The 15,045-nt window shown below is 43.7% G+C and overlaps 1 protein-coding gene across 4 annotated transcripts in view; it reads left to right on the top strand.

Annotated features, from left to right (window-relative positions):
• Positions 1–15,045, top strand: part of LOC126281335 (outer dense fiber protein 3) — a 110,997-nt gene that overhangs the window by 36,477 nt on the left and 59,475 nt on the right. For all 4 annotated transcript variants that reach the window (XM_049980215.1, XM_049980213.1, XM_049980214.1 and 1 more), the window contains exon 2: positions 2,655–2,764. In XM_049980215.1, the coding sequence (XP_049836172.1) occupies positions 2,656–2,764 (109 nt within the window). In that variant the 5' untranslated portion in view covers position 2,655. The remainder of the gene's footprint in view (positions 1–2,654; positions 2,765–15,045) is intronic.

Here is a 15,045-nt window from a genome sequence, read left to right as displayed (position 1 = left end):
GTATTTGCCTGGAGTTATTTAGGGGAATGACTCACGGAAAACCAAAATCTGGATGGCCGGACGCGGGTTTCAACAGTCGGCCTCCCGAGTGCGAGTCCAGAGTGCTAACCACTGCGCACTTCACTCATTTCGTACAATTATATAATTTCGCAGGCACATTCAGTGACATATGTAGTACTGTGCTCCGAATATAGCTAGTTGTAAAGAAGCAGTAAATTAAAATTAAGTGTCTTTAACGTCATACCTCCTATACCGGGGCCAACGACATATGCGATCCATGCAACGAACTTGTGACGTCACACTAGTCGGCTTGTCCGACACACTTCGAGAACTCTCGGTGCTGTGCAAAGCTCGCGAGAGATCAGTAAGTAATGGAATAGGTACCCATTGAAGATCTTAACTTTGTCGTGTGCTGTCGAGAGATTGTATGTTTTTAAACGCGCAATGAAGAATTACTAAACTCGTCTGAAGTACAGAGTGGCGCACGAAATGTGTTACCAATTGTTTCTTTCACAATTTACGACGCACATTAGATATACCGCTGGGATCTCTACAGCAGTACCAGCAGAGCCTGGAAAAACAAATGAGTTACGTAATGACGTGTAATTCACGATACTGCCGGTAGGAGACTATTAAGCAGCAATGAATGGTTGACAATGGAAGACTGACGACACAGCAACGATCGGCAGTTGTGTTACTTTTTCATGAAACGGAAAGCCTTGTTGTGACTTAGAGGTGTTTTCAACAACAGTTTAACACACGGTGGGTCTCTTGCAAGAAGACCATCTATAGGTTGTCCGATAAATTTGTACAGGAAGGAACAGTATTGGAAGCGAAGCGACCTCGGCCTAAGCCTGTTTGTTCTCCGGAGAAAATTGAAGCGGTACGAGTTGCTGTACAGAGAAGTCCCGGGAAATCGTGTAGAAAGGCAGCAGTGCAATTGGGAATATTCAGACGCTCCGTTCAACGCATTCTTAAGTGACCTACATATGTAACCATAAAAGATGACCTGTGCACAAAAGTTTACTGAAGAACACAAGCAGCAGGGACAACTGTTTGCTCAGTGGGTGGAGGATAGGGAAGAAACTTTCAACAACATTTGGTTTTCAAACGAGGCGCATTTTCATTTACACGGTGTGGTTAACAAACAAAATGTACGCTTTTGGGCCACTGAAAACCCACAAGTGCTTCATGAATGACAACATTATGCTCCGACGATTACAGCGTGGGCAGCAATTTCCAGTCACGGACTTATTGGACCCTTTTTCCTTAAAGAAACTGTGAACAGCGAGCGTTATTTAAGCATGCTTCGCAATAGCTTCATTCCACAGCTTCTTGCTACTGCCTTGCCCTTCAACACGCAGTGGTTCATGCAAGATGGAACAAGGCCACATACTGAAAACACTGTGTTGGAGTTTTTACACGAGCATTTCGACATGCGTATCATTTCACTCAGGTTTACAGGTCGCTTCAATGACGGACAAAATTGGCCTCCCAATAGTCCAGACCTCAATCCATGTGACTTTTTTCTTTGGCGATACATAAAGTAAAAAATTTTCCCCAAAAGTCCACGTGATTTAATGGAGGTCAGAAGACTTATTCTACAAGCTTGCACTGAAATTACGGAAGACATGTGCCGTAGGGTAATCACTAACTTCAGTGTTCGTTTGAAGGAAGTTAGGAAACGAAATGGTGGACATATTGAGCATGTGCTGAGTTAGAACAAATCTCCATGGACGTCTCTACATTGTAGTACATGTTCATTTCAGATTGTATCGACAATAAAGTTTATATTCAAAAACAAAATGGTAACACATTTCGTGCGCCTCCCTGTAGTTATTCGCTCCCCGCCAGGCACGGTTGCTGCCACTCGTAAGACTTGTTGCGTCACATGCTGCCTCACATAGCGCCACGGCCTCTCTTTCTCGTGGGCCTCGTCCTATACATTGTGGCGTACAATGATATAATTTTGCAGGTATATTCAATGGCATATATCAATACTGTCTGTAAACTGTGTTGCGAACAGAATCGGTACTAAAGCAGTACTAAATTGCACTGTCGTGTCTGATGCTGCCGTTTTACTGCACGAAAAGCGAAAACGTATTAAGCGATAAACTTCTTTCCTTTCGTCACTTTTTTGGGGTATATCAGCGAGGAAGAGTGTGCTAAAGGTTTGAAATTACGTGTTAAATTAGCTGAAAGTTGCTAAGTCCTCTCACTGGAAAATACTGGATGAATTAAGTCCAAGCATCTGCGCACCGTCAGTTACCCTGCCTTAAGACAAACACACAGTTCCCAAACTGTAATACTCGTCTTATTGCGTTAAATCTTTAACGTAAGATCACAGCTCTTATTGAGCATATTACGACAGCATTTATAATTACGTGAAATAACGAAAATCAAATTTTTGTTGCTCCTGGAAGCCGTTTGATATGCAACTTGCGACTGGTCCCGGGTTCCGGAACAGTGGCTTAGTAATACAAACATTAGAGAAATCACCCTAACTTAGTGCATTTTGTGTAATTTTCAGCGTTACACATTGCTGTGTGCTTTTGACCTCTTTGTAGCAGTATGAGCGCTTCTCTCTAGGACAGGCCACCTGGCGTGGTGCTTGTGGGATGTAGCTGACTCCTCGCCGATAACTTGTGTTGCAGAATGGGAGGCATCACTCAGAGGCCATGGACACCCACCAAGAGGCGAGGACCGATCGCCGCGGAGTTCTCCGGTCCGGGACCGGCCTGCGTCACCTTACCCAACCTCATCGGTGAGTACCACATCCATCCACCATGGTGCAAGACGCGTTAACATGATAATTTATTTCAAGTTAGTCTAAAACAATAACATTCTTTTTACGTATGGAGTGTTTGGCATTCACTAATTTAGGTCCATATTCGTTTAACAAAAAGAGAAAAATATGAGGAGGATCAACATTGGTGCTGGCCATTGTGTGAGGTTCATTCAAATGAAGCCTGGTCAGTGCGTCTACCTGTCCGCAGCTCGTGGTTTTGCGGTAAGCGTTCTGGCTTCCCGCGCACGGGGTCCCAGGTTCGATTCCCGGTAGGGTCAGGGATTTTCTCTGCCTCGAGATGTGTCTTTCATCATCATTGACTCGCAAGTCGCCGAAGTGGCGTAAGCTAAAAAGGACTTACTATTTCGGCGGCCGAACACTCCGCGGCCAACAATGCCGTACGATCATTTCATTTTCAGTGCGTCTACCTCCGCCTTTCTTTCCTCTCTTTCAAATTCTGAAGGTGGAAGGGTAAAATACAGGGAGCGAAAGGCTATTTACAATTTGTACAGAAAGCAGATGGCAGTTATAAGAGTCGAAGGGCATGAAAGGGAAGCAGTGGTTGGGAAGGGAGTGAGACAGGGTTGTAGCCTATCCCCGATGTTATTCAATGTGTATATTGAGCAAGCAGTGAAGGAAACAAAAGAAAAATTCGGAGTAGGTATTTAAGTCGATGGAGAAGAAATAAAAACTTTGAGATTCGCCGATGACGTTGTAATTCTGTCAGAGACAGCAAAGGACTTGGAAGAGCAGCTGAACGGAATGGACAGTGTCTTGAAAGGAGGGTATAAGATGAACATCAACAAAAGCAAATCGAGGATAACGGAATGTAGTCGAATTAAGTCGGGTGATGCTGAGGGAATTACATTAGGAAATGAGACTCTTAAAGTAGTAAAGGAGTTTTGCAATTTGGGGAGCAAAATAACTGATGATGGTCGAAGTAGAGAGGATATAAAATGTAGACAGGCAATAACAAGGAAACCGTTTCTGAAAAAGAAAAATTTGTTAACATCGGGTATAGATTTAAATGTCAGGAAGTCGTTTGTATGGAGTGTAGCCATGTATGGAAGTGAAACGTGGACGATAAATAGTTTAGACAAGAAGAGAATAGAAGCTTTCGAAATGTGGTGCTACAGAAGAATGCTGAAGATTAGATGGGTACATCACATAACTAATGAGGAGGTATTGAATAGAATCGGGGAGAAGAGGAGCTTGTGGCACAACTTGACTAGAAGAAGGGATCGGTTGGTAGGACATGTTCTGAGACATCGAGGGATCAGCAATTTAGTATTGGAGGGCAGCGTGGAGGGTAAAAATCGTAGAGGGAGACCGAGAGATGAATACACCAAGCAGATTCAGAAGGATGTAGGTTGCAGTAGGTACTGGGAGATGAAGAATCTTGCACAGGATTGAGTAGCATGGAGAGCTGCATCAAACCAGTCTCAGGACTGAAGACCACAACAACAACAACAACAACAACAACCTCCGCCTTGCACGTAAGGTGGCACCACGCAACTGCGGGTACGGTGACGTCATCTATTGGTAGAGATACTGACGCGTGCTCACTGATTGATATTGCTTAGCGCCAGTGTGGTTTCAAGCCAAAGAGAAGATGGTCACACAAGTTATCGTCCACTATCGAACATGCAGTCGGGTAAGCACAAGTGATGCGATTTTTGGAGACCGTGAAATGTACTGACGGATGAAGGCTGTGTATGGTGAGTACAGTCTGTCGTTCAAGTGTTGTGCAATGGTGCAAACAATTCGATGAGGGGCGCGAGTCACGGGAAGACGATGCTCGTCCTGGGCAGGCTCATAGTTGTCATCACTCCGAAAATGGTTGCGGAAATGAATGCTTTACAGAACGTTAGACGAGCCATTAAGTCGAAACGCCGAGACATGTTGTCCAATGGCGTTATCCTCCAGCATGATAATGCCCGTCCACACACGGCCAATGCGGCGAACATGAAATTGCAGCAGTTTCGGTGGGAAACGCTGGAACATCCACCGTAGTCCCGACCTTTCAGCGTGTGACGTTCATGTGTTTGGACCTCTCAAACAAGCTATTCGCTGACATCGATTAGCAACGAACGACGCATTGTGTGACTGGGACCAGGCCTGGATCCGACAGAAGCCTACTAGCTTCTTCAAGGATGCAATCGACCGCCAGGTGTCGCAATGGGATAAATGTGCCGACAGTTTTGGCGACTATTCTTGAGTATGTGTTCAAATGGTTCAAATGGCTCTAAGCACTATGGCACTTGACATCTGAGGTCATCAGTCCCCTAGACTTAGAACTACTTAAACCTAACTAACCTAAGGACATGTCCGAGGCAGGATTCGAACCTGCGACCGTAGGAGCAGCACGGTTTCGGGCTGAAGCGCATAGAACCGTTCGGTCATAGCAGCCGGCAAGTATGTGTACTGTGTGTAACCACATTTTTGAGTTAATAAAGTCGTTGCGGTTGCTTTACACTAGTGACCGGGTTTCATTTGAATGCCCCTTATACTATAACTGTAACACCATGAAGGTGGATTTACTTACCATTATGACTCACCTCTTCTTCAGTGGCCACCACGGTCATCTGACTAAGTCTGTGTGATCTCTTCTTATGGGGTAAGTCAAAGATCGTGTGTTCCTGCCTCCACTGACACTCAAACTGAAGGAAATATAATTAATGTGACCAAGACGTGTTATAGCGTATGTGGTAATAAATTGGCTATGGTATTGACGTTTCTCACATCACAAACGTTGCCCGTGTTGAACACCTGTAACGCGAATTAAAACCTTCATCATTTTGGATAGTTTATGCACAACGGATGTAGTAGAAAAAGAGCTTATCAACACATTTTCAGTTTCGAAACGTCTACAATGAGCAGCCTTTGTATCATTTTCATGAATGATTTCTCGAGATTCTTAGAAACTCATTTCACCGTTCATAATCCAGAGCGCCGAAAGCGCTCATCGATCAAATTATTCCGCTTCGAAATAGATACACTCAAAGTTTGTAGCGTAATGCTTTTTGTGGCGTTAAGTTCGATAAAACTTGCAGTTTTTGTTTGAAATCATCGTCCACGGTTTCTTTTTGACTTTCAGTATCGTATGTTGCTAATGATCCCGTCGAATAGGGTGGGTTGTCAGCCTTTCAGTGTTTCACCTTGCCCAGACTATCGAAAATCAACTCGCCGTCATCGCTCCTTACTCCACTGACACTGTCGCCAGAATGAACGCAAAGTCTAAATTTAGCCTGCAGCACCCAGGAGCCCGTATTATCTCATCTGCAGAAAATAAATGATATACTCCGCCTGAATATGTGTCACACTGCTTGTACGATAACTACACAGTGGACACTTGTTTCCCTACTGGGAGAAAACATTCAGCAGCATACTCCACTATTACAAAAGTAAAAAAAAATTATGTAACAAGTGTTTGTTACTGAAATATTGATCAACTTCAAGCTAGTTATGAACGTTTCTACCTCAACCAGCTTTGGAACCAACCACGTCAACAACCACCACATATGCGTGCCCTAACTACCTCGCCTATGAGAGCGGTGTATAAATTTTGAAACGGTATACTTCGCAATTGACTGACCATCGGGCACGAACTCTCCGCCAAGTGGAGCGCCTCGTCATTCGCGGAAGAATTCTCCAACACAAGTGGAGTCTTGTGTGTGTGTGTGTGTGTGTGTGTGTGTGTGTGTGTGTGTGTGTCTCCTGCGTCTGTTTTATGCAGATGTCGGAACAGAGCAGTGCTTGTTCTGCCATCAGCAGCCACGACATACAAGGAGCAGCTCTTGTGACTGCGACTAAAGTCGTTTGAATTATGTCAGCTCCCCCCCTCCCCCCCCCCCCCCCACACTCCCCCAGCTAGTCGTCAGCAAGGCTCTCAAGTATCACATTCGTTGTTTTGTCATTTGCTTAACAGTTCTTCTGACGAATACGGCAAGCCGTTGGAAAAGAATTGAAGAGTTCAGCCTCCCGTCGACAAGGAGTCCAGTACTCACGGTGCACTGATTCAAATGGAGGACTGGAGAAGGTAGTGTCCTTGATGATCACAGACAGTTAGTCCAAAATGCTGGAATCTCTTTCTCTACGAAGACTCTTTCCGAATGACATTCGCGGGGGCAGGTTTTGCTAGTAATTATGATACACCCTATAAACATATTTTGCATTAAGCGCTTCTAACACACCTCTCAGCTTGTCATCCCAAGTGCCGACTGCATCGCGTGGGTCTTAAACCGTCCTTCTATGAGTCTTTGATGTGGAGGGAAAGGAAGACAGAAATATCAGTTTATCGTCCAGTCAACGAGGAGATCATTAGAGATGGAGCAAACATTTTGATTGGGGAAGGAAATCGACCTTGGTCTTTTCATAGGAAGCAGACCGGCATTTGCTTCAAGCGCATTAGGAAAGTCAAGAAAAACGTAAATCGGAATTTGTAACGCTGTCCTTCCGCATAAGATTCTAGTGTTTTACCGCTGCACCATCTCCATTCGTGGATGTGAATGGAAGTCTTCGTTAAAATATTCTCGAGTTATTAGCCGATCAACAGAAACGTGATAACGATTGACATAGAGCTAGATGACTCGAATACTGACAGGGCAAGGAAATAACAGGTCATAAGACATTGTATTTTTGGAGCTTCTCGAGAGATGTAGGCTACGTGTAAATACAGGATTCCACCCTTCCTCTTCTCCCATTCCCATCACCGTCAGTGCACCACAGAAGCACGCACCATAGTTACCGACACAGTACAAACAACAACTGACCGGTGGTACAAGCAAGTCATAGAAGTGGTGTCCTGTATAGAATGGTTTGCTTCCGATTAAGACACATACAGAATGTTAGTACTGACGTAGAATCTAATGCTCTGATTACTATATGTGCGTTGCGAACAGCTCCGAGCGACTATAGTATCATTATCTGAAGCAGACTTAGAAAAAGTATCTCAAATGAACTTTTAAAATCAAACAACGAGATGAACTCCATGCTGCATGCCAAATAGTTAAAGAGGACTAAAACCTATACCTCCAGAGGATTCTGGGGAGTAACAAAGTTTTGAAGGCAGGGCAACAGTTCCTCGCTGCTTTTTTGAAAGAGCCCAGGTGCGGTGGTTAACCGATGCCATCCTCCGACACTTTAGAGAAGTGGAAACCGAGTATCAGTTTATAGTATGGATTACTGCTAGTGATTATGCCCGGCGTGGTGTAGTGTGTTTGTTAGACGTCATTATGGATATGAAAGAAATGGAGAGAATGAAACCCAATTTTAGGGTACAGCTTGTTCGTTTGGAATATCACCAATGTGACACCAAGCTTAACGACACATCTGGCAGAAGAATTACATGGTCAGTGTCACACACGCACATACTCTATGAGACACCTAGCACAAATTTGGAATGTGATGACCAATTTCTACTACATCGTCATTATCAAGTGCGATCATATACATACATACGCTAGTTGTAGGTCTTACATACAGTCAAAAATAAAAAATAAAAGGGCGAAGTTTATCCAAATGTAATGATGGCCCACGTAACGACGCGCCATTTAGGCCTATGCATTTACAGGAATTAATATTTATATTGCATATTCTGCTTGGCAATACGAGTGAACACAGTAGCTTAATATGTTTTGCAGTGCGATCTCAAATCAGTTGGGGCAGCGATGATTTCCACTTGTCTCGGCATTTCCTTTTTTATTTAAGGCTGAATGTACGAGCTGCTCTTGGCGTATACGGGGCGCTAAAAAAGGTATACCACATTTTGAAAGGTAATAGTATGGACCAAAACAAGTAAAAAATGTGCAGTAGACATGCGCATTCAAATGCCCACTTAAGAGCTATGAGCTCTTGCTCGTTTTTGTTACTGTGGAGTGCGGAAAACATCTTCTCTCCTGTACGCTATTTGCTATTACGAACGACCTACAGAATGCAGTAAACAAATGAGGGCAAATTCCTCTGTTATTGTCCATGGATACAGCGTGCAGCTAACATCTGTTAGTGTTGTTATAATAATAAACGGCATTCACAGTTCTGTGTAAGTGCAGCGTATACGTTAATCTAACGGAACTAGCTTGTGTTATGACAAGTTTGTGAAGTACTGTTACATTGTAGTTTTATCTTTGTATTTACCAGCGTCATGAAAACCTATTATTCCACATGGGAAATGGCAGACGTACTCATCTGTTATGGTCTGACAAATGGAAGAAACCGCTTAGCCTATGTCCTGTATGCTGAAAAAAATCCATACTTACAGGGCCTTACATGCTACCAAACAGGTTGACTGGTACAAGGTATCGTACCTATCAAACGGCTTGAGGTGTAGTTCATGCATTTCTTCGAAATGTCCGAGTACACATGACACAAACTAATGGGTTCAAATGGCTCTGAGCACTATGGGACTTAACATCAGAGGTCATAAGTCCCATAGACTTAGAACTACTCAAACCTAACTAACCTAAGGACATCACACACATCCATGCCCGAGGCAGGATTCGAACCTGCGACCATAGCAGCAGCGCGGCTCCGGACTGAAGCGCCTAGAACCGCTTGGGCACAGCGGCCGGCACACTCATCAGTTTCTTGAGACAAGATGTTCTACTGACATTTTGTTGTGGCTAGTGCCAACCATTCCTGTCGTGTTAACACCCATGTTAGATGAGCGGAATAACAGCCGCTGCTCTCGTTTGTGTCATCGTTACTCTGGCGCCACCAACTATTGCTAGTAATGACACGAGTAAACCTGCGGCTGTGTCTCGAGGACTACGCTTTCCAGGTGCGGTTTCATCGGTAAAACACCCGGCCGACCTTCGCGGGCAAGGTGGTTCGCTTTGTTGTCCGACCGCCTGGAGCAGGCGGGTCACCGGCACCGAGGCCTGGGTTCGATGCCCGCGCGACCCGATCACGAGAAAACGCCGGGCAGCTGTTAGCCGACACCTGCTTCTCACTCTCAGTTTTCCTCCTCATTACATACACCGTATCTTCTTACAAAGTGTCCCAATGTGACTAAGAGAAGAAAGACTTTTTGTATTTTGTACTCTGGTTTTTAGGATTGAAAGAATTCTCATTTTGATTGGGCCCGCAGAGCAGTATACGTTATAATACGATATTTTGAAAAGGTTAGGTCCAGACTACGTGCTATAAGTTTAATATTCTTTATTACGGTAGCTGTTTCGGCTGTAGTGCCATTCTCAAATAACATGTGAATAACATTGGTGAAATTATTTATACATATGGTGGTTATCTATATGAATAATTATACATTGGAATAGTACATTGGCACTTACGTCTAATTTGAGTTGACGTCCGTATTGTACCTATAGCAAACTGTTGTTTTCCAGTTCGTAGATACGTGCCATGCAGTAATTATAAATACATTTTGTCACCTATTTGTCAAATAAATGTTAAATCGTACTTTATAGGAAAGAGCTATCAAATAAGTGACAGCCGACCGGAGTGGCCGAGCGGTTCTAGGCGCTACAGTCTGGAACCGCGCGACCGCTACGGTCGCAGGTTCGAATCCTGCCTCGGGCATGGATGTGTGTGATGTCCTTAGATTAGTTAGGTTTAAGTAATTCTAAGTTCTAGGGGACTGATGACCTCAGATGTTAAGTACTGTAGTGCTCAGAGCCATTTGAACCAAATAAGTGACAAAATGTATTCCATACGTTTATAATTACTACATGTCGCGTAATCTCCACGAATTAGGCAACGGCAGTTTACTATAGATGAAATATGGACGACAAATCAAATTAGAAGTAAGTGCTAATGTACTATTCCAATGTATAATTATTCATATGGACAACCATAATATGAGTAGGAAATTTCACCATTGTTATTTGCAGGTTATTTGGGAACTTCAATGAAGCCGAAACAGCTGCCGCAATAAATAATATCAAACTTATTGCGATTGGTCTGGATCTACAGTTTTCAAAAATTCTCCTGTAGCTTCATGCCCACAAGTTTTAGCTTCATATGTTTGTCTGCGTTTTAGCAATTACACATACCGTAACTGGAAACTCTTAACTCTAAATGTGCTAACTGGGACAGAAGAACGCAACGGTTAATTTAGACACTGCTGAAAGTTCCTTATATTAGGGCAATGTCAAAAAAAGCCGCAGTTGTTTTGGCCACTTACATACATTAAACAACCAATTATTGAGTCCTGGTATGATTATGTAGTTTGGCCGATAATTGCCTGTTTTTAGAGTGTACGGTATTGTCTTCAGAGACGAAATAATCGATCAGTTTTGGAAATGAATCGACGTGAATGTTAAATGAGAAATAGTCCTAGTGTCTCTTGAAGTAATTTACTAAATTCAGCGTCTACCGTAGCTCCAGCTCGCTTAGTCACTTAGTGAGCATAAATCTCGTTATTTTTCCCAGGACACAGTCGAACGGAAACTCTACAAACTATCCCCTATGGTCTGATATACCTGGACCTTTGGGTACCGTACGTTACGGTCATTTAGTAAAAACAGTTAATAAGAGACATTTACCAAGATTTCCGATTGGCTTAAGAACTGGGAGTCAGACAAGTACCACCTTGAAGAGATGTAGAGGTAACATAGGGTGTGCAAAACAGAGTGATAAAGACAATACTGTTAACACTGTATAATAATGTCTTGATAGCAGCTGACAACAAATTGTTCACTGATGATATAGTTACTTCGTAGGAGATAAATGTAACGGAAAACCACGGAAATTATTAAGTACTCCCAATTTTGACAGGATTCTGAGCGTGGCGATAGGGAAAAACCTGTAAATAAGTTAATCTATAAGTTAAATAGCCAATCACAGTTGGAATGAATCTTGTACAGGTACAAACAAAAGGCACCACGGTAATTCAGTCAACCATCTTTAGCTGAAGATTTGTTTGAGCACAATATACATTGTAGGAGACGGATACTGGCAGAAGTAAAGCTGTGAGTACCGGGCGTGAGTCGTGCTTCGGTAGATCAGATGGTAGAGCACTTGCCCGCGAAAGGCAAAGGTTCCGAGTTCGAGTCTCGGTCGGGCACACAGTTTTAATCTGTCAGGAAGTTTCAATATACATTGTGTCCATAAAGTCCGTTTACAAATTCCAAATTTTATTACAATGGCAGTTGTCGAAATATTTTAACAACATTTCTTTTACTGTAATCAGTGTTTATAAAAGTTTTGTCAGTGTTTAATAGACCTCTACATGGGCGCCTTTAGTTGCACGAAGGACATCAAGACGGTACTAGATTTCTTGCCGTGTTCGCTGTAGCATAGCGTCATCAGTGGTGGCAATGGCATTACGATTCCTTTGCTTCAAGTCAGCAATGTCCCATATCTGTGTTTGATGCACGATATCTTTTACATACCCCCATAAAAAAGACAAGGGAGTGATATCTGGCGAACGCGGTGGCCAAGGAATTGGCCCATTCCTCCCATTCCATCTGCCTGGAAATATTTCATTGAGGAACGGACGAACATGCAGTCCCCAATATGGTGGGGCACCATCTTGCTGGAAAATGATAGTTGGTTGTAAGGGAATCAGTTGTGGTGCTACATATTCGGTCAGAAGATCGAGGTAAACGTCTGCAGTAATTGTTGACTCGTTGAATAAAAATGGACCATTTATTCGGTTGCACATGATTCCACATCACACATTCACTTTTGGACTAACCCGGTGAAGCTCCCTAGTCACATGGGGTGTTCACACCCCCGATTCTCACATCGTGTCTGTTTAATGTCCCAGAAGTTGCCTCGTCACTGAAACAAACTCGTTTGAGCAATGCTTCGTCCTCCGAAAGGCGTTCCTGCATGGTAAGTGCAAACTCTGACCGTTTTGGCTTGTCATTTGGCTCAAGTGTCTGTAGCAGTTGCACTTTGTAAGAGTACAACGGCAAGTTCTTGTGGAGGACCTTATGCACAGTTGAACGTGGTAATTGCAACTGTCTGGCAGCAGTGCTGATGGACTTCGCAGGTAAACGAGTGAAGACGTTTAAAATGCGATCGATGTTTTCCTCGGATGTTCTTGATCGCCCGCTTCTCCCTCTATCCGACACTGTCCCTGTGTTCATAAATTTTTTGTGCCTTGCACGGATTGAAGGGCGTGATGGTGGATCTCTTCTATACTTCGTTCTGAAGATTCGTTGAGTCTGAACATCCGATATTGTCTCAATCAACCAGGACACACATTGTGCCTTCTCTTGAGGAGTTGCCATTTCATAGAGGCTCAGTTCCTTCCATCAGCATAGCATTTGAAACACAAAATTTTAGTGTATATAAAAACTTTCGTAAACAGGATTACAATAAAAGAAATTTTATTAAAATATTTCAACAACTGCCGTTGTAATAAAATTTTGAAGTTGTAAAGCGACTTTATGGTCACCCTACATATCGACGAATTGAAGGTAAAAATGCTACCCATCTACGACGAATCTAAGTTATCAGAACAGTAATTGGTTTCATTTCTTTACTGTCAGCCAATGCACTTCTGTAATCTACTCGAATGTCCGCCCCCGGTAGCTGAGTGGTCAGCGCGACAGATGTCAATTCTAAGTGCCTAGGTTCGATTCCCGGCTGGGTCGGAGATTTTCTCCGCTCAGGGACTGGGTGTTGTGTTGTCCTAATCATCATCATTTCATCCCCATCTGCGCGCAAGTCGCCGAAGTGGCGTCAAATCGAAAGACTTGCACCCGGCGAACGGTCTACCCGACGGGAGGCCCTAGTCACACGACATATATCTACTCCAATAGGACCACAGCTGATTTTGCGTCCAGCTGAGTTCCCGCCCAGACTCTATAAACTCGACGTCGACGGAATTTTAAGCTGTAAAATCCCTATATCTCCAAAATGTCTGTCTGTAGATGACTCTTAAGCTCCATTCTGCTCTTTAAGAACTCTAAAAAAGGCCAAGTCACAAATCTAAACGGACAGCAAACTACTAAATAAATGAAAAATTTGTGGCATGGCAGGATCTGTTACGTCATGAACTAATTTGTTACTAATTTCGGGCAAATTATCACAGAATTGAAACTTCCTGGAAGATTTAAACTGTGTGCCGGACAGAGATTCGAACTCGGGACCTTTGCAATTCGCGGGCAAGTGCTCTACCGAGTGAGCTATCCAAACACGACTCACAACTTTACTTCCGCCAGTACCTCGTCTCCTACCTTCCAAACTTCCTGCGAGCGGGAGAGCTTCTGTGAAGTTTGGAAGATAGGAGACGAGGTACTGGTGGAAGTAGAGCTGTGAGGAAGGGTTGTGGGTCGTGCTTGCGTAGCTAATTGGGTAGAGCACTTGCCCGCGAAAGGCAAAGGTCCCGAGTTCGAGTCTCGGTCCGGCACACAGTTTTAATCTCTCAGGAAGTTTCATATCAGCGCGTACTCAGCTGTAGAGTGAAAATTTCATTCTGCTATCACGCCATTATTTGTGAATGCACTGAGATGGGAAGTAGCAGAGCCATCCTGGTCGACGTTCGAGCGAAATCACGGAGATTTCTTAGGAGAGTTGCACACGCCTTGTAAGGCGCGAGCGCAAGTAAAACTCCTTGGCTGTCCCGTGAGACGCACGTCAGTCTGCCGCCCTGTCGCGAGTTCTCCGAAAAGCCCGGGGACGCGGTAGCCAAGGAACTGGTCTGTTTTCCTGTTCCACCGACCGCTGCGTTTCTGCTGCTTCGGGCTTTCCACTCGTCTTTCCATACAGGGGGAGCCGCCTTCCACAGCTGTCCATGCTACTTATGGAGAGAGAGCCTTTCTCAGAGTGGAGCTCATTTCGTGCCTTCTCGTGTATCACGCTTACACTGCTTTGCAGTTTTACTGTCGTCCGCTTGGAGAACTTTCTTCTAGTCCGGTAATATAAAATGGGTATCCCTTGGACTGCGAATGTCCCTAAGGGAGTAACAGAGGTCGAACGGCTGCAGCCGAATAAAAACTATGCAAAATAAACAAACGTGTCTTTTTTGTCACCCATCACGTCCATTTAACAGCAGAACTCTGCATTTGTGGACAATCGATGTTTGCGTATGATGCTGTCGTTTGCCGTCTACTAAAGTGCTCAGAAGAACAAAACAACTGCAAAATGATTTATACAAGAAAAGTGTCGATTGATTGTAAACAATAAAAAGTGTGAGGTCAAGCACATTTATACTAAAAGGAATCCGTCAAATTTCGGTTAAAGAATAATGAGAAACATTTAATGGCCATCAATTACGAGCAACTTAAATTGGAAGCGTAATACAGAAAATGTTGTGGGCAACGCGAACCATACTGCGTTTTATTGGC

This window comes from Schistocerca gregaria, chromosome 7, assembly GCF_023897955.1.
Source record: "Schistocerca gregaria isolate iqSchGreg1 chromosome 7, iqSchGreg1.2, whole genome shotgun sequence".
Lineage (NCBI taxonomy): Eukaryota > Metazoa > Arthropoda > Insecta > Orthoptera > Acrididae > Schistocerca > Schistocerca gregaria.
The sequence above is the reverse complement of the archived record's forward strand: the minus strand, read 5'-3'. Positions and strand labels throughout refer to the sequence as shown.